Source organism: Cyphomyrmex costatus, unplaced genomic scaffold (assembly GCF_001594065.2).
Source record: "Cyphomyrmex costatus isolate MS0001 unplaced genomic scaffold, Ccosl1.0 scaffold388, whole genome shotgun sequence".
Taxonomy (NCBI): domain Eukaryota; kingdom Metazoa; phylum Arthropoda; class Insecta; order Hymenoptera; family Formicidae; genus Cyphomyrmex; species Cyphomyrmex costatus.
Window position 1 is genome coordinate 1 of NW_017278079.1, and position 27018 is coordinate 27018.

Sequence of the window (27018 nt, forward strand, 5' to 3'; positions counted from 1 at the left end):
TAATATATAATATTATATTATTATTAAATCAAAAACATTGATACTAATTATATCCGAATAAAAATGAGAGAATCATAGAGAATCGTACGGTTCTATGGAATAAGAAAATTTTAACAGAATTTGACTTTTCGTGAAGAGTGAAAAAATCGATAATAGTTTATCGGCATTACGTGCAACATTTTCTTATGTGTACATATTTTGATTTTGTCATATTATTAAGACACAATATCGTTTTCGATATAAAAAGTTATACTTCTGAAGTTCTTAATGCATTTTGTATACTAAATTTTTCTGATTGCGTCACTATAATTGACTGGCAAGTGTATAGATTTTAGATAATCTCTTTTCTATTATTGTGTATTGATAAAAAAATATATATAGTAATTACTTTAAGTTGAGAGATTCAATATCGTAAATTATCTTTAAAACACTCAGTTCAGTAACTATTTCTCTACAATGTTCTTTTTATCAGCGCGATATCTATTATCATTTTTCCGATTACTTGCTCAATTCATATCCGATGACGTTAGTTTGATGGATGTATCGATAAATAAGTTATACATAGTCTATATTGATATAGTTTACACTGGTATTTTTACTGAACAAACTTAGACATATAATAAAAAGAGATATAGGAAATGTCAAGGAAAAGTTATTTAGCGTGATGTTAAAATTGAGACATCAACGTCGACGATGTCCCGTCGACAATACGAATTTACTGCGGATGAAAATGAAGAATGCATTCCGGAAGTCTCTTCCGTTTTTTTTTACCGGAAACAGAAAAAGTGTATCTCTTAGCGGCACCAATGACGAGCAAAGTATGGACATTTTTTACTCGCTCATCAAACATGATATAATAGAAATATTTAATGTACCTATTTTGATAAAGAAATTTAATAATATCGTTTTCTACTTTTTAAAGCATCATGATAACTTCATTTATATCTCTATCATTAAAATCTTATTTAAGTAATTAGTGAACTTTACAGATAATAATTTTTATTTTTTTTGTATCGAAAAGAATAAAAAATAAAACGCTTATCTCTCGTGTGCCGCTTGATATTGGAAAACAATAATTATAAATCGTAGAGTCTATCCCGAATTGGTTCTACTTTTTTCTGTCTTCATCTTATAAGCGGGACAGATTTGTAGTTTGAGATATATAGGGATATATTTATATTGTAAATATATATGATATACAGTGTTGCGCGCCGCTCGATCGCGATTACGAGGGACACGACGTGCTTCTCTCGAAGCGTATTAGAAGATAACGGAGATTCGGCGAAATCGCGAAATTCGATCGCGCCGAGTATATTTTTTGAGGAATGACGAGTTTTCAAAGATTTAACGAAATTAAAATCCCCCGCCCCGATTCGAAAAGTCGAGTCCTTATCGTGGTACGATCCTGCGACATCGTAGTAGTTAGTCATTCTCATCAAGATATAATACGTAAGTTTTATGGGCTTTCTATAATTCATTACCTAAGCTTAAGTCGTAAGATATTGGCTAATTAAGCTTAAAACTTAAAGCTTAAGTAATGACTTTTTTATTTTGAAAAGCTTATTAAATATATCGAGGAGTCTACAACTTTGTGGAGACGTGAAATGGAAGTTGTGCGGAAAATTTTATGTCCCTTTTACCCAGCAAACACCAACTAACAGCAACATACCATAAACGTTGATTTTACGTATTCATTGTCAATATAATTTCACACTCAACAATGTAAATATATTATATAACGCATGTGTTATATTATATTTACATTATCGAGTGTGAAATTATAATATTGATGTTGTTATTGTTAGTTGGTACTTACTGAGGCATCATAAACCCCGATATCGAAATATTTATCAATGTGTTAAAACATGCAGATCTAATTTAGCTGTAGGTTGAATCTCATAAAAAATACGATTTCTAAAGTCTCCATATCGCTCTGTTGTTCTACATAAGTACGTAAAAATACGTATTAATTGTGTAATACTTGATCAGTAATTGATAACTTCGCTATCTAAATCAAATGTTGTGTTCCCTCGAAAATCTTCCGTTCGAAATCAAGATTTCTAATTTACCTTTAAAAAAACACTTCGAAATGAGAAGAAGTGTTTAAAAAAGTATTATTAGTTAACATCATATATATATATATATATATATATATATATATAGTGCCACGTAGGATAGGCTTAACATTCAACAGATTCGATCGCGAGAAGAAAGAGGAGTAATTTTGATACGAAAAAAAGCTTTGACTTTATTTATAATCCGTTATTGGCATTGACTTGAGACTGTCAGACGATGATGCGCGCTTCTGATGCTATAATTATCATCTCGCACGTGCGAGCGGCGGATAAACTGTTAGGCCTATCTTGCTCTCGATCATCATTGTCACTTGAGATATATTCGTCATGATTATAAGGTTTACTTTCCAGGTCATCGCGTAGGGCGTAGAATTTTTCAACTTCTAAGTGTTAAAGGAATATTTTATAAACTATAAAAAAATATACACGTATTAGATCTACAGTATACGTATATATTATATCACGTAAGGGCATTATGCGTGTGTAATATATACTATAAACAAATAAATAAAATATATATACATATATATTCAAATGTACAATTTTACATCATCGTGGATGTATTGTTATAGATTAACTGCGTAAAAGTGGCCTCGTCGCCTCTAACTGGAAGAACGAGGCCACTCTCGCTTGGCTCTTTTACGGAACACACGTAAGAGCATATACATATATAAATATATATATATATATAAAATTTGTCATTATATTCCCGCTAAGATACTTATTATGGCTATTACAGCATGGTAATCGTGAATGTTGTGGAGTGGATCTATTTATGAATCCGTCGATCGTTAATGTATAATCAAACGTGTTCTGCGTGACTTTTAATAGAACACTTTAAAATTGAACCCTGCATCTTTTCTTCTTTGCCCATCTCAACTTACCTGTATACATTTAGATAATACAACGTATTATCTAAATATGACATAAGATAAGGGAATAGTAAAAGGAATAATAAAGAATAGATAAGAAAGGGAACATATGGAAAATTTATTTTCCTCCTGCAGTTTCATGTGGTATTTGTTCTTTTTGTATTAAAAGTAATCTGAAATATAATACATATATTTGTCGAAAGCTTAATCTTTCTGATATGTTTTATAAATAAGATAATTTTGTTTAAAAAGTTCTGTTTCATTGTTTGCGTAAAATATCAGATAATAATATAGACATTATTTTAAAAAGCATATCTTCTTGTTACAAAATATGTACAGCTCTCGTTATACTTCCCTTTACAATACAGATCATTCCAGGATTATTGCTGCAAGTTTCTAGCTGTATAGATTTCTTAACTTATTTTATCATGAAATAATGACACGCATTCTCATCTAAATACTCAAGAAATAATACAAAAGATAATAAAAATAGTGAAGATAATAAAATAGTAAAAAGATAATAAAACAATTTTTGAACATGGCCGGAGACACTACCGCGTCTCCTGATAAAGATAATAAAAGCAACGAAAGTTTATTTTCTTTATATGACGATTTCATGAAGCTTTGTTTGACATTTTTATTCTTTTAGTATGAAATAAGTTTGTCATATAATTAATATTTTTATCATCAAATCAATAAGACAGTTTTATTATAATAAACATTTTTATTTTGTCGTTTGCATAAAATATTAAATTAAATAATACGCGTTATTATATGAAAAAAAGATATTGTGTTATATATCTTCTTTTTTTATCATGAGGAAAATTCGTCGAAAGTTTAATCTTTTTGACATCTATAAAGTAGTTTTATTAATAAAAGACTCTATTATGTTGTTTGCATGAAATATTAAATCAAATACATTTGTTAAATATAAAGAAAGAATATACATTTTTTTTGTTGAAAATTATAAAGGTATGATGAAATGATGAAAATGACATAAGATCGTCGAAGCAGTCGTGGCCGAGTGGTTAAGGCGTCTGACTAGAAATCAGATTCCCTCTGGGAGCGTAGGTTCGAGTCCTACCGACTGCGAAAGACGGGATTTTTTTTTTTATGCATATATTATAAATAACTAGTGAATAAATATCAAATAATTAATGATTATTCAATCTATTTATTTTTTTACCATAATTTGTAATACGTATTATAGAGATATATATAAATTATAATGTAGTGATACAAGTATCCATTTCGTAATCTATTTTGTAATCTTTACTGAGAGATATTTATAAGATCGCAATTTTAATCACAATTGCCTTAATGTTTGCCATATTTACTATAATAATTATCAATATTTTTTCTAAAATCGAGATAAGTCATACCTATGTCGATAACGGTAGAATATAAGGGAATTTATAGAAAATTGCAACGATACAGCAGAACTACGGTCTCTGCGAATTTACACTTCAGAATTATCATCTAAATGAACGTAATCGTTTATTGTAATTTAACAATTTTCATAACTTTCGAACTGTGATTATAAGTCCTATTTCTTTTATTGAAGATTACTACGTTTAAAAATTCGACATTCTTAGACTTCGTTCAAACTCAACAATATCAAGAATTTTTTAAAATCATAATGATTGAATTATTCTTTTAATTTAAATCAAAAACATTTTTTTCTGAAGCCTTAATTGAATCCAGTAATCTCAAAAACTTTTATAAAAAACAAATTCTTTAAATTTCTTTGTTAAATAGCTTAATTCTATTTTTAAAAAGTTAAGATCTTTAAATAATAAGTAGATCCTAAAAATTTTTTGTTTACTAAAATTTTAATATTTTATATTTTATTATTCGATTCCTTATTATTGTACAAACTAGAGAGAAAGAGAGAAATAAGCGAGTTCTTTAATACAATATAATTATAATATTACAAAAAAACAAACTACAATTTTATTGTTAAAAAATAAAATAATTAAATTAGTGCTTGAAAATTGTTTAATCTTTTATACAGAAAAATTTAGTTAAAAATTATATAAGAAATCTATTATGTAATATAAGATTAAGGTTAAATTAAATAATAATAAAGATAATAAATATTTCCTCAAGTATTTAATGTACGTATAAATGTGTGTACTTTAATGTATAAAGCTTTTCGAGTTCCGTCACAATAACATATTCAAAAATATATCGATCAAAAGATCTTAGATTATGAACGTTTTATTTGTTGACTAAAAGAGACAAGAGGATATTATCTCATCATGAAGAATGTATATAGAACAAGCTGTATGACGCAAGTATAACAAATAAGAGTACATCATGAATACGGACGTTGCGCTTCATTCGGCCAATAAAATCTTGTAAAACGATTTAAATTTACATTTCGCTTAAGATTTGACATCAATAACGCAACAGAAATATGACCAACTAACACGGCGTCAGTCTGTATCATTCGATAAGCATTTCGATCTTTTGTATTGCAAAATTATTACGATTTCGCGATAATGTCTCTTTTTATTGTTATATAATCAATGTCCTTACAGCATTAATAATCGACTAAATAAAATTATAAAGATAATAAAATAAGACAAATAACAATAAGATAAATAACAATCGGATTAAATGCCATTGAAACAAAAATAATATTTTAAAAATATGAAGTAATCATAAAATTTCTATAGAAAAATAGCCTAAAACAGGAAGTTTCTTGTTAAGGTAATTTATTAGTAAAATGTTATTGCTGCTACGTTTGGAAGTCCATTTTTATTCCTATATATTTCTATATAAATCTTTTTATAGCATCAAAATGAATAGTCAAACTAAAGTTATAAAGATATAATAATGTTTAACAATAAGACGAACAACATTTTGAAAATATGAATCATACAGTTTCTACACAAAAATACCCTAAAATAGAGTAATTCCTTGCCGAAACGATTATAATAATTACTACCATTATATGAATTGCTATGACTCAACAAATTATCTTGTTTTAAAAGAATGGGCAATTAACGAAGTAAAATGTCACGTAAAGTACCAACGGCTTCTGTGTATATATTACACATCTCCCTTAAAATTAAACGACAATTGCTGACTTCGAGCCTACATACAATGGAAGATTTGCAATCGAGCGAACGTGACTTATATGTTTGCCATGGGCGATATCGCGGCGTGTCGCTGTTGTCATTTAAATGGTCTGATAGCGCGTATCACGTGTCGCGTACGTATCGCTATCATCGTCGAAACGTGCGTACCGCACGTGGATGTCTATATCATGACCACGATATTTGTAAGTGCACGCTTTGGCAGTATTAACTGCAGCTCCTATTTATACACCGACCGAAATATGCTTCATGAATCTCTTTCGCGGTTTTATAAAAGTCAAAAGTCATGAGAGAACATTTTCGAAAACTCAAAAATACCTATCGAAGAGATTTTTCATATTTGATACAGATAATAAATGCGATTCAGAAGTTTATCTTTGTCTTGATTACGTTTCTATTATAATATTCTAATTATATTCTTGTTTTTACCTCGCGATCGACAAAATGGAAATATTTATACATCAACGCAATCTTTTTAGCCAAACTGTGATATTACAAACTTTAATATTCAAAGAGTAAAATCATCCTTTCTTTATAAGATTAAAAATCTATTCTATCGTGAGGAAAGCGAATGTATTTTTTATATTTTTGAACCTTGGCGTGGGCGTAACTGTCATTTTTGTTTTTTATATATTATATAACAATTGCCTTGTTTGTAATATATAGTATTGTAATATACAGATAATTATAAATTTAAGTAAGATTGTATAATTGTTCCTTAAGAAAGAATCAGTTTTATTTTCATTTAATTTTTGAAATAGGTAAGATCCATCAAATTGATATCGGTAATCGTTTTATGTAATTAACTGTTACATGTGCAGTAAAAACGAAATGTTGAAATAATCGGTATTCGAAGTGACGCACAAAAGTACTTGGGAAGTGGGGGTGTGTCGGTCATGGAAGGAGAAACAGTTGGTCTGACACGCGTGCGCATCCCCGTATTTTTTTGCCCCCGCCGTCTTACTCTTCCTTCTATATATGACACATACAGGTTGCTTTTGCCTGTATCCGCAGTAATCGAAAAGGAATTCTTGAGCTAGGTTGGATCATCCTAGACTATTGTTGTGTCACAAATTCAGGTATGATTAACAGTTAATTGCATGCAAACTGTACACAGGTCTCTTCTTTCTATTTATTATTAATTATTTACTTTCTCAACAAAACAGCATCATGCAATTTAGAATTAACAATTTAGAATTAATGCAATAAAAATGTCGTTTATTATATGAAATATTATACGAATGAGTTCAATATAAAAAAATTTTTTTCTTTTCTGAATGTTTGCAGGAGAATCATTATGTTAATTTTTACGTCATAATTATTAAAAAAAGAACAGTTTACAATAGATAATCTATTTCTCGACGTTAATTTTTGATGATAGATTTTCTGATTTATATCTTCCGGTACATTTAAAATTGATTTGTTCTTTACAAAAATATTGAAAGAATTCATTTTTCTAATCAAACATCGATGTTTTTTTAATAATTAATAAAAATATAAAAATCTTGCATTTTCGTTGCATCATTAATTATATTATATGCGATGAGAATATTTAATGTTACAGCAAATAATTTTTTATAATAACAAAATGATCTGTTACCTTTCCTATGTATTGTTAAAATATCAAAAGATTTAAAAAAACACACACACACACACACACATACATAAAAAATTAAATCTTTTCTAATTTTCTAAACTGAAAACCATCCTTGAACTTTTACCATTATATTACAGGTTGAAGAGTAATTTATTATCATAAATGACTTTTCCCTTTTAGAAAACACATAGCAAATGTATTGTTTGAGAATAAAAAAGATTTTGAAGAATAGTTAAGAAATATGTGTATAATATGAATACAAATAGAAAATGAAAAGAAAAAGAGAAAGTGTGCTGACCTTGCTGGAATCTTTCGATCCATGCGTTGTTCCTACAATTATAATAGAAATCAATAAAATTTTTCAATTTTTATAAAATTGTTTTGATGGTACATCCTTAAGACCATAAAAACTTTCACAATTGAAAAATGTGTGTAAAAACAAAACTAATATTTTATCCTATATAAACTACAAAAATCCTTCTTAAATTGATTATAATTTTAAAACGTTTTGTTTATATTATTACTTTGAACTGAACTTACTTTGTATATGATACATTTAAAGAATAATTATTAAACATTAACTGACAGTTAATAGGACGAATTGTTTTCTTCGAGATTTATTCTACGAGCGCGCGAAATGCGAGGTCAAATGTGTACGGAAATACTACTTGCACGTAGTAATCACGTGCACTTATCGGCCATCGGAAAATTACTCCTTGGATGCTTATCATTTAAACACGCACAAATATTTATTAAACTACAATAAATTGTAGTTTAAACAGTAATTAAATTACAATACATAAAACACTCTATTTTTATTGTAATATTTTTAACAAATAGATTTGATAATTTTAAGATTTTTGTGACAAAAATATTATTAACAATTTAACATAAATAGTCCTTTATAAAATTAACGTTTAATTTAATTTTTAATTTCATTTTCTTTCCATTTTCTTTTTGTATTCATATTATACACATATTTCTTAACTATTCTTCAAAATCTTTTTTATTCTCAAACAATACATTTGTTATGTGTTTTCTAAAAGGAAAAAGTCATTTATGATAATAAATTACTCTTCAACCTGTAATATAATGGTAAAAGTTCAAGGGTGGTTTTCAGTTTAGAAAATTAGAAAAGATTTATATATCTTGAATTTTAATTTTTCGTTTCTGGAACTTTTAATTTAGCTATATAAGTTAGTTTTATAAAAACTTTAATTTAACTTAGTTAATAAAAAAAAGTTAACCGAACATCCTACTGATATGGAACGTTTTCCAGCAAGGACACAGTGTAACACAATCAATTTCATCCTTGTTTGCGAACATTGAACACTACATTAAAATAACTTTACTGTATTATATTATGTCCTTGCTGGAAAACGCCCGAACAAATAACTCAAACTATGTTTTCTCTATGGCTATTATTTTTTTGTAGTCAGTGTAAAAAGTTTTACCAAAAGCTCTACTATGGCGGAATCTTTAGAGCAGATGCCAAAATCCGACACTATAAGGCTTCGTGATCGATATATCGGGTAAGTAACACTTATAAATTAAATACAAAATACTAGGCGTTTTTGGTTCTAACGTTTTTTAAACAATATAAAACTTAGTAAACACTAACTAAAACTAATAATATCAATGTTATAATTTTACAATCAATAATATAGTATATATATATTATATATGTTACATAACAGTTCGTTGTATTGTTACAGTGTGAAATTATAACACTGACGTGTTTATTATGTTATTTTTAGTTGGTGTTTATTAAGAAATGTGTAAAAAAAAGATTATATCTTTATTTTAATTCTAGACAATCTTGCAAGTTATTTTACAAGTCAAATCCGTTAAAAATTGTGAGGGCTGAAAAGCAATATATGTACGATGAAAAGAGTAATCAATATTTGGACTGCATAAATAACGTTGCTCACGGTACGTACCTTTTAATTTTTTAAAAACGTTTTAATGATAATTGCGGATTCTTTTTACGTAGCGTAGCTTTTAATCATCATAACTTAACTCTCTTGTAGTTGGCCACTGCCATCCGGACGTCGTGCGAGCTGGACAGGAACAGATGGCTTTGTTATCCACGAACAATCGTTTCCTTCATGATAATTTGGTGATATGCGCAAGTCGACTGGCGTCACTTCTGCCGGAACCGCTGTCTGTCTGCTTCCTGGTGAACTCCGGAAGCGAAGCTAACGATCTTGCTCTTCGTCTTGCTCAGACGCACACGAAGAACAAGGATGTTATTACATTGGACCAGTAAGTTTCTCCATCTGGATTGTCAAGATTAGTCCTCTGTGTGCGACATTTCTATAATGCTCTATTATTGAATTCTACGCGCTACGTCACGAAAGTTCCGTCGATTAATGAGACGAATATGGAATGAACTTCCGTGTTCCGTTCCTACTCAGATCTTCTCGACGTAAGCAATGTGTATTTGTTTCAAATATGTTGGATATTTCAGGATGCGAACAAACACGATGAGAAAATTCAGTGTCGAACTAATGAAACCGATTTACTTTTTGCTTGTTTGCAGCTTCTTACCGCTCTAAATCGACAATGACGTATGCGTCGGCTATTTTGGGCATCCAGATCGAGCATGTCAAGCAAATCCGGACAAATCGGATGGACATCCGATTCTTTTCACCGCGGCGGAAATAGAATTCGCCGCCATAAAGATCTTGTCGCTGTTTTTAGGTGGCGTAAGTCTTATGACCAACGTATGTCTCAACACGTATGAAACACAATTCATATTTATTTTCTCCTTCTGTCGGTGAGGACGATGTCGCTGAATATTGGACTGTGGACTTATCCGAGAGAGAGAGAAAGAAAGGGACAAACGCTAGATGATGGTTCAAATGAAAATGTAAACATAAAGTAAATGTGAAATGTAAAGGCAAAGCGAAGTCACATCTAGCACATCAAGCGATTCTGTCAAAGTCGAGTGCCAATTCTAAAAATACATAAAGCTGTGTGAAAACGTTGAGATAATAATATACTCGTTACCAATATGTTATGTGTAGTGTATAGAAAATGAGATAATGCGATAACATGTGCGCTTGTGCTCTAATTATTAAAACAGCTGTGCTATGGACTTTACGCTTTGTCTTTCTATCAACGTTGATAGCTCAGGGTAGCTCGAGACCGCACGAATGAATAATTACTTCACGTCTTTGCTCGAGTTTATGAATGAGAAGCCCTTGGCGACTACACGGACACGTGCGACTATCATTGCCACACGGTGGGGTCACTGAGAGTCTTCGGCAACGATAGGGAAAAGCTAAAAAGAGTTACATTTTCAGGAACAGCTTTTACTTTAATAAAATATAAAACTTATATTAAATGAGATAATCAATAATTCTTAGAAAGCTACTATCGTAGCCTTGCAGGGATTTAAATTTTGATGAACGTAACCGCTAGACTAGAAATTTCTATTCACATTTATCTCTCTGCTTTTAGTGCTTATCACGGACATTTGACCACGATAATCGATATCTCGCCGTACAAATTCAACAAACCTAACGGTACCGGCAAGAAGGATTGGGTGCACGTGGTAAGTATCCTAAATATTTTTTGTAAATCATTATTGATATGTGTGGGGAAATTACTTGTGTTTATTGCACATATGATTTGTATTTCTTTTTATAAAGAAGTCAATTTAAATCAACAAGGTATGGAGATAAAATAGCTTATATAATTTAACTAAACAATGATAAAAGGGCAAATTAAGAGTTCAAAAAAATAAATAATGAACCAGTTATATATAAACATGTAATTAATTAGGCTTTAAAAAATACGTGCGCTACGAAGAGATAATTTTTATTTATTATGTATTTGTATCGTTCAATTATTGAACAAAATATATGTATTTCACAAGATTGAGAATGTTCATAACAGTTACTGTTACCGTTACAGATAGAAAAAAGTAACGATCGTTACCGAAAAAAAAGTAACAAAGATGGTATTTTCTGTTAGGCTCCTTGTCCGGACGTGTACCGTGGAAAATATCGCGCCACCGATTACGTTGACGAGGATCTTGGTGTTAAATACGCCGAGGATGTAAAGCAAATCTGCAAGGACATCAAGGCTCAAGGACGTGGAGTTTGCGCTTACATCGCGGAAAGTCTCATATCAGTCGGTGGACAAATTCTACCGCCACCGAATTATTTCCAAAATGTATACAGGTATATAGGAGACTATTTTATTATTTATATGCAGACGCGCGTTATACACAAGGCACGGTCATAATACTAGAATAAATATATTATTCTATAAATACTATATAAATTTGCTTACATTCTGCAATATTTAATTTTTTATAATTTTGTGACTAAATGCTGTGTTTCTCAAGCAAAACCAAGTTTTTAAATCTATTTTTGTGGGAGATTACATTTTACTTCCTCTTTTTCTTTTTTTACTCATTTGCAGTGTAATCATATTTTTATAATGTCTCATAAATATTTCATGACTATATATTTATAACTGTAATAAATATTTTATAACTCCGAATCATAAAATTGATTGAGAAATATTTTGACAAATGTAATCGCTGAATTTTCCATTCAAATATTATTAACAGAGATATTGTATAAGATATAAATAGGAGTAATACCATCTTCTGCTCTTTGTTAGTTACGTTCATATCATTAAGTGTCAAATTAATGTTAACGTTGTGTTATTGTTGGTTGTTATTTAGAAAATGGCAATGCGGCAAAAAGGATACATATATAATGGAATAAATTGCTTTTATAGGCACGTACGCGAAGCAGGAGGAATTTGTATTGCGGATGAAGTTCAAGTCGGTTTTGGAAGAGTCGGTACTCATATGTGGGCCTTTCAATTATACGGCGAAGACGTCGTCCCGGATATAGTTACGCTGGGCAAGCCCATGGGTAACGGTCATCCTGTTGCGGCCGTCGTTACGACGCCAGAAATCGCGCGTAATTTTTGTAATACGGGCATTGAATACTTCAATACGGTTAGTTTGAAAAGTTGTTTAACGTTTCAAAAGTGCTGTTAAGATATCTTTCTCTACGACTGCAAATATTCTGTGTAATTTCAGTACGGTGGCAATCCCGTATCCTGTGCAGTGGCGAACTCGGTGATGGAAGTCATAGAACGTGAGGGTCTTCAGAAGAATGCTTTAAAGGTCGGCAATCATTTGATCGCAGAATTGAAGAAATTGGCGAAGCGACGGAAGATCATTGGTGATGTGCGCGGTGCTGGACTATTCGTGGGCATCGAATTAGTACGCGACAGAATTAAAAGGACACCAGCAACGGCAGAAGCAAAACATGTGGTTTCCAGGATGAAAGAGAAAAAGATTCTCATCAGCAGTGATGGGCCTGACAATAACGTTTTGAAACTGAAGCCGCCAATGGTCTTCACACTCGAGAATGCCAATCATTTCGTAACTATTCTTGATGAAGTACTCGAAGAAATCGATATTGACTTTGATGAGGTAATTTGCATCTTGCATTTATTTAGATATACCGCCAATTATCGTTTTTATCAAAATAAAATAAATAAAATACTATTTTTTTAAATAGTAAAACGTATCGATTTAAAGTGCGCGCGCGCGCGTGTGTGTGTGACAAATTATTTCAAATTTTTATTATTAAATTTATATACTTGAAAATTTAAAAAAATAATATAATTAATATATATTTATATCTATATAATTGTTTTAGGAATCGGAAACTACTACAACTATTATTAAAGCGACGATATCATCTATAGGAGTTGATAGAAGTACCGCGACGAATAGCAATGGAAATTCATTATTTGTTCGCGCTAATTAATAACGTATATTGTACAAATAATATTGCAAATGTTAAATTTAAGACAGTTTTTTTTTTTTTTTATAAAAAAGTATTATTATTTTTAAGATTAATGTTATTTCTCATTATATATATATAATATATTTTTATACCAATTTATGCATAACTAAAGGTTAAAATTATTTTATATATTAAAATAAGACAAAAATTACAATATTTGTAGGACCGTTAGAATTCAAACAATGATTTAAATAAAGGCCTAATGACAGTCAAGCAAGATTTAGGTTGCTACAGTAATGTGTGAATTTTATTTACCACGTATGTAGTTTTCTTTAATCGCGCGCCGAAATATTTTCAGACTTTTTACAAACGCAACTTCTAAACAACTAAGTAGTAATATCACTAGTTAAATTGACACGCAATCTTTTCATAGAATTTGATTTATTATTAATTTAATTTACATTAATTAATAACAAATCGTTAAATTTTAATATATGTCTTTCAACATATTATTAAGATCCAATAAGATGCTATAAAGTATCAAATATTGTTAGATTGCGTGTCAATTTAACTAGTGATATTACTACGGTAGTTGTTTAGAAGTTGCGTTTGTAAAAAGTCTGAAAATATTTCGGCGCGCGATTAAAGAAAACTACATACGTGGTAAATAAAATTCACACATTACTGTAGCAACCTAAATCTTGCTTGACTGTCATTAGGCCTTTATATCATTGTTAAAATAAGACAATAATATTAAAATATTATTATGTAAAATATGGTCAACAATATATTTTTACATAAATGAAATTGTTTATTGATCATAACCTTTCTCTAACAAAATAAAATTTACTTTAATATAAAATTATATACATATACAACTTGTAATATACTACAATTATATTTTATTTTTTCTCTACGTCAATATTTTTTTAAATTCTATTGCCAAAATCATTCTTTAATTACTTATATTTATAACCTCTTGTTTAACTTTTCTCTATTTGAGTTTATATTGCTCGATCTTTTACTTTAAGAGTAACACAACTCAAGAGATTAAATTTTCTAGTAAGAAAAACTACATTTTAACTTATAAAAATTAATGATTAATTTAATATAATAGTTTCGGTAAGAAACATTATTTTAACATGGTTAAATATCATTTTGGTTATTTTTGTTTTACAATTATAATTAAGAAATCTTTTTTTTTCATTGTAATGATTTTGACGATTTTTTAAAATCTTCTATACTAAATCGATATAACTTTGAAGTCGTATATATATTAATATATTGATATTTTGTTGATTTAATTGAATAAGAGGTAATGATACCAATTCTTAAAAAAGAGTATCGAATTTCAGAATCTGCTTTTTCTTAGCAACCAGATAATTTCTTAGAAAGAGAGAGAGAAGAGAGAGAGAGAGAGAGAGAGGGGGGGGGGGGGAGGAAAATCAATCCATTCTTTTACATTTGAATTTTTAATTGTTTTTTTTAGTGAAAAGCTTGTAAATAAGGATGAAATGATTAACAAAATTATGTAAGAATTCTTATGGGTCACTTCTAAGCAAATGTATCGTTAAATCGTAAATCATAAAATCACAAACTGTAATGCTTATAACTTTTACGTAAAGTTTTTAAGGACAACTTCTTGCTAGCCGTATGATTTACGAGAAAAGTATTTACGAACGATCGTATACTTTACGATACGTGTAGAATTACAATTCCCGTCTTAAGTTCTTACAAATCTTAGGGTCTGAGCACAGGATTGCCATAATACATTAAGACAGACTTAAGTTGTAGACGTAAGCAACGCACAAAAGCTTTGGCGTATAACTTTGGAATTAATGGACATCGCTATATCTCTTGATAGCGTGCTACCACGTGCTATATAATCAAAAGTAAGTAATCCAATCGTTTGTAAGCAGGTCAAAAATAATCTCGTTATTAAATAAATTATGTTAAATAATCTGTTAGTAACCTATTTCCGTAAAAAAATAAAATACTGAGAAAATTGAGACAGTTAAAATTCGACTGAGGCTGTTCTGTCATTGATGATAACATGTTATATGTACAATAAGAGTCCGATGTGCAAAGTTGCAAACTCAGTAATAAGCAAATGAATGAGTGAATGATATATGCGAAAAGATATGTAGAAAGTAAGATAAGAATATAAGTTTGCAGAGAATATAAAAATATATATTTTTTTAAATGAAAGTATTTCCGATAAGATAGATTAAGTTAATAAATGCAAATCAAATGAAGAGTGATGTAAGAAGATTGATATAATAATTTGTAATATTTTTTATACAGAGTGTTTTAACAGTGAAAGTCAATCGCTCGCCTTAATTGGCCTTCGTTTTTAAAACACCCTGGTGATTAAGAATCATCAATAATTTCAAAGAAAGTTGACTGGATTGATTAGATAGAAAATAAGACATTCTGTGTATTATAAGTACAACAATATGCGTACAAGTTAAATTTTTGGAAATACATATATAGTTTTTTTTTATAAGTTGCGAAATATTGCTACCATTTTTATATTAAAAGAATAAAAAGATCAAGTGTTAACAAAGTTTTACTCCTTATAAGAAACGAAGTTAGAAACCAATATATTGTCGATTTATTCTTTTTCGATTTTATATACATTTTTTAAACAATATTAAACAATAATTACTGACCAGTTTACATTTTTTTCTCCAATACGAGAAAATTACGTTTAATTCTATTCTAATTTCTATGAAATTTGTAAAAAATGAAAAAATTTTTAAATGAAAAGTATATACTTTTCTTAAATATTTTATGTACATTAAAAGTTGACAGTACATCAAAATTAAAAGAAAGTCTAATATATTATTTTATTAATTACAAACACACAATTTATCATAATTTAGAAAAAATTGTATACACGTGTATGTGCGCACGCGCGTGTGCGTTGTGTGTGAAAGGAAATGTTACTTAAAAATTTTCTTATCACATAATCATCGTTAGAAAATATCTCCTGCATTGACACCAATATCTCGCGACCTGGATCAAAGTTTCACACTTTTAACTTTCGTTTGGCATTGGAAAATGTATGCAAGATTTACATTATATCCTCTAACATCTCTCGTTACTTGTCTTTCGGAGACATTTTCATTCATGATAAAATACAAATAAGAAAAAAAATAGCAATTAATGACATAGGATCGTTTTCATAATTATATTAACGATCTTCAAATATCAAACAAAATTCAACACGTGCAGAAAATTATCAGTGATTTTTCGAGAATCAATACCTTCTGTGTTTCCGCTTATTCGACAAAATGACGCATGCAGTGAGTAAAACTTAACTAATTAAAAAGAATTAATTATTATTATTAAATTTTATAATTAGAATTAAATATGTAAATTGATAAAATATTGTATATATACAAATAATAAATATAAATATAAATAAATATTAGATGTACGAATATTATGTATAAAACATATATTTATAGTATATATGTACATATTTGTACTTTATATATATTAATAAATACAAAAATATATATATATATATAACATACAAATACTTTTAATTAAAGGCATCTAAGACTGTATGAATAGAATCTTTCGGTATGATCATAATAATATCATCCACTTTATGTGGATGATATTATTATGATGATACCGAAAGATTCTATTCATACAGTTTTAGATGCCTTTAACAACATACACAATAGATTACAGTTCACAATTGAAATGGAGAAAAACAGAACGTTAAATTATTTTAGATCTAACAATTTACAGAGAGAATGGTATATTTTAAAATTGGATTAGTATCATAAGGATTCGTTTTCTGGAAGATACTTATCCTTTTTATCAAATCATCCTTTGTCTCAAAAAATTGGAGTTATATATGTCCTAGTTGATAGAGCACTCTATTGCTTTCGAATTCTGAATTTCACGTTAAGAACATAGAATTCTGTATTACAACGTTATTAAACAACAATTATCCTATAGATTTGATATTTATTACAATAGAGAAAAGAATTGATTGGTTAGTGAAATTTAAATTACAATCTGCACACACGGAAAATCGAAATATTAATAATGTTCCTCTGAACAAAAAACCATTTGTATTACCGTACATTCCCAAAGTTACGAATTCTTTACTATAGTTTTTACTATAGGCATTAGAAATATTAATAAACTTAATAAAATCATTAAAGTCCACAAAAATAATACTGATAAGATACAAAAGAATAATGTTGTCTATAAAGTGAATTGTAATTGTTGCGATGCGTCATATGTAGGACAAACTAAAAGAAAGTTGATCACGAGGGTTAATGAACATAAACATGATATTAAAGGTAATCCAGCAAGGAATTCAGTATTGTCCGAACATTGTAATCAATTTGGTCAGTCTTTTAATTGGAATGATATGGATGTGGAATCACATTATAAAAAGAGACTGATTTCTGAGATGCTTTTTATCAAACAAAAAAATATGAACACACAAAAAGACATAGAGAAACTAGATAAAGCATACGATTATTTGTTAGGGTCATTACCATAAAGGTATAAAACACTTTTGACATCCGATCAGCTGATTTATGTTTCTTTATTCTCGTGACAACTGTCTTTAAGTACAAATCGAAGGAAGTAAATTTCACAGTATCTGACCTACCGTAAGTCTAATATATATTCAATTATAATTTATATAATTTAAGTTCCTGTTTTAATTTGATGATTATTTAGAATCATGATACGGATGATTTTTTTATCGACTGTGAGAGACAACATTCATGCGTTTTTCTTGTGACTTAATCGACAATAATTGACCATGGCTTCTTGTATTATTCTTATATTATTGTTGTAATTAATTTGTTAATGTTCATATAATTTGAGATTGAAAAAGATTTCGTATAAGTCGAAACGTTTCTCGTTATTATTCTTGATTTTTAATTTTAATGTTTAGAATTTAATAAATATTGTCAACTTTATTTCGGCTTGTTTTATACCGTTGATTTAATATCGTCATTTGTCGTTTTTAAATAAGTATCATTTAAAATGCATATATATATATATGTGTGTGTGTATGCTTATGTTTTATAGCAAATAAACAATTGTACTTTGCGTATGTTCCAAAAAATTATGCGCAAATGTGTAGTACCATTATTTTTTTTATTAATTTTTAATTACGTCAAACATATTTTGATAAATTTCAGCATGATAACTAGAAAACAACTGATTAATAGATAGTAATGTGTTTTCATCAACTGACAAAGTTAATAATATCTCCAAACGAAGTCAAAGTTCTGTCCGGAAGTCCGATGGCATGACCCGTCTTTACTTTCTTAAATATGCTGCGGATGTTATAAGTAATCTAGCGTGTGAAAGGTTAAAAAAATTTCTCACGCGTTTGTAAACGATACTGTTTTAAGTTTGTATAACTACTGAATCTCTCTGGCCATCAGCAGGTCAAGCTGAGTTAGCATACTCCTGTATATAAATTAAATCAAGGAGAGAAAGCTTTCATTTCTCATCCGATACCTGACAACCACATAACACCATGTGGTTCCCTGTCACCCTTCTCCTACTGGGTAAGAAAGACATCAACTTTACTGATAATAACATCCATGAAAATTTCAAACAGAATATCTTATACTTTAATGACATTTTCAAAAAAATGTTTTCGATATAAAATTAATTAACTTTTTGATTGATATAAAATCATCATAAAATCTGACTGTCATATTTTGCATACACTTGTTATTTAATTAATTTATATATTAAACTAAAATAAATCCTACTTTTTGAGACAATGTAATAAGAATACCATTTTAATAATTCAACAAGAAAATACAAATTTTAATTATTACATTTTGGTAATTTCCTTTTGACAGCCGGCGTGGCCGTGGTCACAAGCTCATCTGACCACAAGCATGCCTGGGAAATGGGAAACGAGTATGAGTACCTTGTACGCAGTCGGACAGTGGCAGGCCTTGACAAGTTGAAAGAACAATATACTGGAGTTCAAATAAAGGCTAAACTCATCATTCAAGTAAAATCGCCAGAGATATTGCAAATGAAGCTATCCAATCCACAGTATGCTCGTCTACACACCACATTAATGGATGGGCCGGATACCGAACTCCCTGACAATATGCTGGAGTATCTCGAGATTCCAATGTCAGGAAAGACATTTGCGGCCACATTGAAGCACGGAGTAATCCGGAATTTATTAATCGATCGTAACGTTCCTACTTGGGAATTGAATCTCCTCAAGAGTATCATGAGCCAGCTGCAGATTGACACGCAGGGCGAAAACGCGATAAGAGTTAAGAGCGCCCAAGTTCCAATGGACGAAAATTCTTCCGTTATGTTTACAGCCGTAGAAGATTCTGTCGGTGGAAAGTGCGAGGTTCTATACGAGATCTCACCGTTGACCAAAGATGCTTATCTAGACAAGGTACCTCTTCCAAATTTACGAGGTGAGGAAAATTATTACGAAGTTACGAAATTGAAGAATTACGAGAAATGCATGCAGCGACAAATTTATCATTACGGCCTAGAAGATCCATTGCACCATAATCACGGAAAACTCTATACACAGGATAAAATGTTTTCGGTGAGTTGAACTTTAATTGATAAACTGTTCTCATATTCCATACACTATTGCTAAAAAATTTGCAATAATTATAATTGTTAAAGATTATGAAAAAGAATACTTTAGAAAAACTTTTTTTTTTTTAAATATTGGTATTTTTTTATAGCCAATTATTCAAATTATTGCATCAATAGAATCAAATTATTACAATTCGTAAAAAAGAAAATGATAAAACTTCTTAACAAAACTTATTTGCGGTTATACGTGATTAATTACAGGAAATATCTACGACTCAAATGATTCTCTCGGGCAATTTGAGAGAATTCACTATTCAATCCGTCGTGACGAACAATCAAATATCCGTTAGACCTGGAAAAACTGATCCTTTCATTGGTAATGTCTACAGTATATTAAAATTAAATTTAGTCAAAATGAACAAACTATCCAGCCTTCTACTTGGTCCACACGAATTAATCAACCTCGAGTCTACTGGAAACCTAATATATACGTACAATAATCCATTGTCTGACTCCGAGAACCCAATGTTACCGAGCATCAGTATAAATTCTGAGCAAATGAGATCATCAGAGAGTTCTGAACGAAATATGGATGACCAGGACAGCTCCGCTAGTAGCTCCAGCAGGGAGGATCATACTTTGTATAAGAGTAATATTTCGCCTATGAAAATGGCAATGTACATGGTTCGAAGAAGTCCGCTGTTACCCGTCACAAACATGGATCGAATCGAGGATTTAATTCATGAAATGGCTGTTACAGTAAATTTATCTAATGACACGAAACTAAGTGTAACAGAAAGATATGTTTTCTTAAAGAACCTTGTTCGTACCATGAACCTTAAGCAGATTGGTGAATTAGAAGAACGTGTATCCCATAATCATAGAATTCAGGATAAAGATTATAAGAATATTGTCTGGAGCATCATCCGGGATGCTATTACACAAGCCGGAACGAGACCTGCTTTGTTGACTATTCAAAATTGGTTAAAGAATAAAAGAGTTGAAGGCTTAGAGGCGGCACGAATTGTATCTCAAATTCCTAAACATACTCAAGAACCAACAAAAGAATATGTCAGAACATTCTATGTAAGTATCTATTTATGCATAACAACATTAATAATCAATTATCTTTTAATTCTTTGCAGCATATATCTAAATGTAATTTTATATCAGTAATTAAAAATTATATGCATGCAACATTTAACACAAAAAAATCATCTATTGCTAAGAAAAATAATTACTCAATTTACTTTTTTTTTAAGTAACGATTATTTTTAACAAAAAATGTTTTCTTAATAAGAATCTTAAAATATATGCTTTATATTACAAATTTTTTAGAGAAAATTAATTTTAATATACTCAACACGCATAAGAATTTATTTCCTTTAAATATAAAAAATATAAAATGTATCAAAGAAGAGACTTCATATAACGATATAACATACAAATCAAATTTGTTTAATTTAATATTTTGTAAATTGATATTTAATAATTTTAGTATTAAAATAACACAATTTATGAATGAATAAACATAATGTAAACAGTAAAAATAATGCTTTTTAAATTTAAATTCTAAGATACATGAATAAAATGTGTTAATTTAACATATTACAAATGTTAATTTTAATGAAGAAACGTTTATAAATTGTATGAGAATTACGTTTTTTTATATTTTATGTAATATTTGTCTTAATCTTTAACGTATTCATCTTGTGTTAAATTAACATAAAAATTTGAACGAACCGGTTAGGACATGTAAAATGTATTAAATTTAACCCAAATATTCCAACCGTGTACAATATATATACTATATACAATATAATTAATTTTAATTTTTATCTGATTTTTGTGCAGGAAATATTGATGGATCCATCCATATTGAACCAGACACCCTTAAATATGATTGCACCATTAGCATTTGCCGAAATACTCCGTAAAAGTTATGTTGGTATTTCCCATCCGATGCGTTTGGAGCGTATGACTCTCAGGGATAACAATGATATAGTCAACCTTTATATTCCTTATTTAGCTAGAGAACTGAAACAAAGCTTGATAGAAAATAACAGTTTAAAAACTCAAACATATATTATGGCACTTGGTAGAATCGGCCATCCGATGATTATCTCGGTCTTGGAGCCGTACATAGAAAAAACGGAGCCAGTATCGCAGTTCCAACGTTGGCTCATGGTATCATCCCTGGCCACCTTAGGCATATCGAAACCGAAATTAGTTGGACCAATTCTCTATAAGCTCTACTTGAACGTACACGAAGATCATAAAATACGTTGTATGGCCATACATCGATATATCATGAGTAACCCACCTTTGATTAAGTTGCAACGTATAGCGAAATCTACTCATTACGAGTTGAACGAAAACTTAAACTCTATTATAAAAAGTACAATAAAGAGTCTCGCTATGACGAAACGACCGGAATTGCAAGATCTCGCTATTAAGGCGCGCAGTGTCAGGCATCTATTAAATCTGAGAGGGTTAGATAAATGGAATTCGATAGGTTACTACACGGACTTGGATGTCGGCGGTATTAGGGGACTTAATCTGCAAACTGTTATGGATGACGATAATATAATACCCGCATTTATGCGCATTGCCATGAATACTGCTTTCGATTTCTACGGCTTAGCTACCATGGAAGCTGAACATGCGGTATCGAGTGTCAGGCAGCTTTTGGATCACTTGAACATCGGGCTTATGCAGAATGAAGAAACAGATCAAGAAATGCACAAATCACGCATTGAGAAACTGATGAGAGTACTTCAGCTTAAGACCAAACAACTGGACAAGTTGGAAGGACATATCTATGTCAACACAATATTCGAAACTCTATTCTATCCCTATGACGGTCGAACTCTTCAAATGATTTTCTCTCGTAAGTATCTTGAATTTTACTATAAAATTATGTTATTTTTAAAGACATAAACTATTATTAAATTACAGAGTTAAAAGATTCCCTCAAGAGGGACCAACAATGGGATTCCGTTCTCTTCAATAATTACGAAACGACATTAAGCTTCCCAACCGAAAGTGGCCTGCCGTTCATGTATACTTTGGAATCACCAATGATTATAAAACAGAAAGCTGAAATGAAAAATGATGAACTTTCGCTTATGAAAAGAACTGGGATTATCAGTATGTATATGGCCAATAAGGTTCAGAAGCAATTCGGTTTTATAGTACCTTTCGAGCATCAACATTACATCGCTGGTATTGATGTCAATCGAATGATGCAATTACCATTACAATATGAGATCGAACTCGATTCAAGCCAAAAACTTAGTCTCGGTAGGTTGAAGATTCGTCCATTACCACAAACTCAAATGTCTCCGATGACTGTGTTGCATCTCAGCACCATTCCCTTTACCACGCGACAAAATCATCTTGATCTTCAACCTCTATCTCTTAGTAAAAACACGCATCTTGTACTAATAGACAAAAAACATAAAACTCTATTAGACAAAGATTTAATTTCTATCCGATTAGAATCTGATGACAAAGAAATAGAAGAATTTTCTAAAAAAAGTGATATTACACAAATGATATTAGAGCTCTTGATTAAATTACGAGCGATACCTAGCGGCCAATATCGAAAGTTGGATATTTTAATGAATCCTGAACAGTTAGTAAAGAGTATATTACAGGTAAACATTATTCATGAGAAAATGGCAATTGATACTAAATTACTATTACCAGAAGAACTATCATTAGCAGATTCACCCATTATGATTCCTTTAAAAAATGTGAAGCCAAATAGTGAAAAGAGACGAAAGGAGATTATGACAGGTCTCAGCAGAGGCCTTAACTCGGGTGATGTTCATGTATTGGATATAAATTTGAACTTACCGGCGCTACAAAAACATCAAATTATCACCATTGGTTGGGTGGATAGCAACGTAGACAAGAAGTCTAAAGCTTATATGTATTGGAATTCTCAAATGTCGATGAAGGAAAAACCGTTATCTGAAATTTGCTACATGCATGAAATGCAAGATTCAACGGATACTCCTCTGAATTTCGAACGCATGATGAAACACGCGCCGAAAAGTAAGATCAGAGCTGAATTGCAATATGGAGAGAATTGCCATACAGGAAACAAACTTGTTATTGACGCGAGCATGTCAAGAAGTGACCTAATGAAGGATTTATTGGAGAATTCCAGAATAGTCAAGCAATGTTGGGAAGACATTCGAAAGGGGCGTAATGTACTGCAGGCTTGCCAGCAGGCCATTGAACTTGCTCGAGTGAAGAATCAGGCGGACATTTCAGTTCGGGGTTCAATAATTGATTATATCGAAAAAATGATTGAAAAGATTGCTGACTTTTTATCACATCTCTTGCCACACTCACGTATAAAACTAACAAACCCGAAAGATTCTGATACAAGCACTTACGATATAAAAATGACTATGTCACCTCTGGATGTAGTCCCGCCGGCTTACTTAGACTCTCCGCGAGATGTTACTGTACCCAACATGGAGCACACAAATTTCGAAATGCAAGAGTTATTAAAGGAAAATGCCATGCTTCGTAAAGAAGAAAAAAGAGGTAAGTCCTAAATTTTAAAAAGGATAAAATTACTGTTTTTTAAATATTGAAAGTTAAAATAACTTAATATATTAAATCATATAATATATTGTGTTAATTAAGACACAAGTTAATATTTGAATAATAACGCAAAAGTTAATAATTTGACACTCTATTAACTTTGTAACATTTCTCAACTATTCTATAATATATATATGAGCGCGTATATTTATAGTTTTTATTTATTCTAAACATATAAAAATTACTCATTGTTCTATTATTGTTATCACGGTGCATTTATATTTTTTATATTTATATTTATATTTATATTTTTTCACAGCTTCGTGTACCATTGATAAAAACATGATCCTTACTTTCGATAAGCTGCTTTATCCTGTGACATTGGGAACTTGTAAGCACGTGCTGATGACCACTTATCCGCAAAGGGATCCTGATATTCCAAGAAATAAGACAAATATGGGTGTACTTGCCTTACTTCGTGATGTCGATGGTACCAAATACGTCGATCTATTGATGGAGATGCATGAAATTAGTTTGAAGAAAATAAACGATGATTTTAACGTTGAAATCGACGGGAATGAAATCACTCTGCTGCTGGATAAAAGCTATCGACTACGCGAAAATGACGAGACAATTCTCGAAATTATCAAGCTACCCGACCATTCGGTCGAAATATTTTCGGACAAATCTGATATCAGAATACTCTATGACGGAGAACGTATTCAACTATTGGTGAGTAAAAATGTAAAGCAAACTGGTAATAATAAGTCAACCGCAGTAGAAAACATAACATTAATCAAAATAAATTTGTCATCAGGTAACCGATAAATATCGCAATGCCCTACGCGGTCTCTGTGGCAACTATGACTCCAATCCCAGCACCGATTTCCTCACTCCTCAGAATTGCCTCGTAAAGATACCCGAAGTATTCACCGCTACATACGCCTTGACTGAGGAAGATTGCCCTCAAAAATACATTATGGATAACAAACAAAAAGCCGAACTTATGCAGTGCCAACAATTGCCAATGCAGCAATGGAACAACGTTATTAACGATGTAGAAGCAGGAAGAATACCGTCATATGAACATTGGGGCTATCATCACAATAATCTCAAGAGAAAACTAAACCTCAATAATGATAAACCATATAGTCTCGAGAAACATGATTTACCAGCCGAGAACAACATTGTCTATCGCACAAAAGTTATTTTAGAAGACGAAAATATCTGTTTCACAAGCAAACCTATACCAGTATGTCTTGAGGGTACCAGGCCTATGGAAAGAACGACGAGGAAGTATGACCTCTATTGTCAACCAAGGAACGAGGAATCTCTAATAATGAAACGCAGGATCGAGCAAGGCGCTAATCCAGATTTTACCCGAAAACCTATTACTAGGTTACACACTTTCCAAGTTCCTGTCGTTTGCAACGCGTAATTTGATAATATCGAAATGATATGACGACCATGTATACTTAATTAAAACGACCTCTTTTTTAGTTTTTCTTTTTTTAGAAAGCAGTAAATATATTGTTTAATAATGCAGAAACGTAAGCAATAATAAAGTTGCTTTTCAACATAATTATTTGTGGTATGTTTTTTTTCTGCATATTCAAGCTGTTCGAAACCAACATAATTCATTTAACATTAGCATTAAATAAGATCATTACATCCTTCTGTCCTTTATTCTAATAATTATCTTCAAAATAGTAATATGTTAAACCTTATTTTTTTGGCTGAACATTATGTTCACGCTAAAAAATGAGCTGTTAAATTTTTGCACACATTTTTTTTAATTTTCAATAGCAGTAACTCCATGAAAAAACATATTGTACTGCGGTGAATTAAATCTCAAAGTAAAGCTTGGATATTCCCATTAATAACCAAGAAAAGCAAAAGTGAGTTACAGAAAATGCTTTACAAAATGACAGATACAATAATACAATAAATTAAAACAATTGAAGGGTTAAGAGACAGTTTTATAATAAAGAACGTTTAATTTAAAAACATAATAAAAATAATTACAAACGTTTTGACGCCGATCGGGTCATTCTCAATGTTAGAGAAAATACATAATAATAATAATCATGTCAGCTTTATTAAGAACAATTCTAATTTTTTATAACAATCACCATGCCCACGTAAGGCCTCAATAGATCTACGGAATTCATCCGAAATATCGAGCTTGAGCGTCAAACAACAAGATAATCCTATCTACGCGTTTAGCAGACCATTCTAAACAAGATAGTCCGCTGCCGACGTAGAATTAGATCTACGTAGAATTAGGTCTACGTCGGCAGCGGACCATCTTGTTTAGAATGGTTTGCTAAACGCGTAGATAGGATTATCTTGTTGTTTGACGCTCAAGCTCGATATTTCGGATGAATTCCGTAGATCTATTGAGGCCTTACGTGGGCATAATGATTATTATATGAA

General features: G+C 30.5%; 2 protein-coding genes and 1 non-coding gene across 3 annotated transcripts; all 3 read left to right on the forward strand.

Moving 5' to 3' along the window:
• The first annotated feature begins 3957 nt into the window (after positions 1–3957).
• On the forward strand, positions 3958–4039 carry TRNAS-AGA (transfer RNA serine (anticodon AGA)). Its single transcript has one exon. It is a non-coding gene; the product is annotated as a tRNA-Ser (tRNA).
• Positions 4040–7027: 2988 nt separating this feature from the next.
• LOC108776800 (alanine--glyoxylate aminotransferase 2-like) lies at positions 7028–13494 on the forward strand. Its single transcript, XM_018543513.1, has 9 exons — positions 7028–7130; positions 9084–9180; positions 9462–9580; positions 9679–9913; positions 11114–11207; positions 11630–11838; positions 12407–12632; positions 12717–13115; positions 13345–13494. The coding sequence occupies exons 2-9, from the start codon at positions 9116–9118 to the stop codon at positions 13453–13455; spliced, it is 1458 nt and encodes a 485-aa protein (XP_018399015.1). The 5' UTR covers positions 7028–7130; positions 9084–9115; the 3' UTR covers positions 13456–13494.
• Positions 13495–18959: 5465 nt separating this feature from the next.
• Positions 18960–26098, forward strand: Vgn (vitellogenin). Its single transcript, XM_018543512.1, has 7 exons — positions 18960–18995; positions 19299–20023; positions 20281–21105; positions 21874–22909; positions 22978–24582; positions 24902–25314; positions 25400–26098. The coding sequence occupies exons 1-7, from the start codon at positions 18965–18967 to the stop codon at positions 26018–26020; spliced, it is 5256 nt and encodes a 1751-aa protein (XP_018399014.1). The 5' UTR covers positions 18960–18964; the 3' UTR covers positions 26021–26098.
• The last annotated feature ends 920 nt before the right edge of the window (positions 26099–27018 follow it).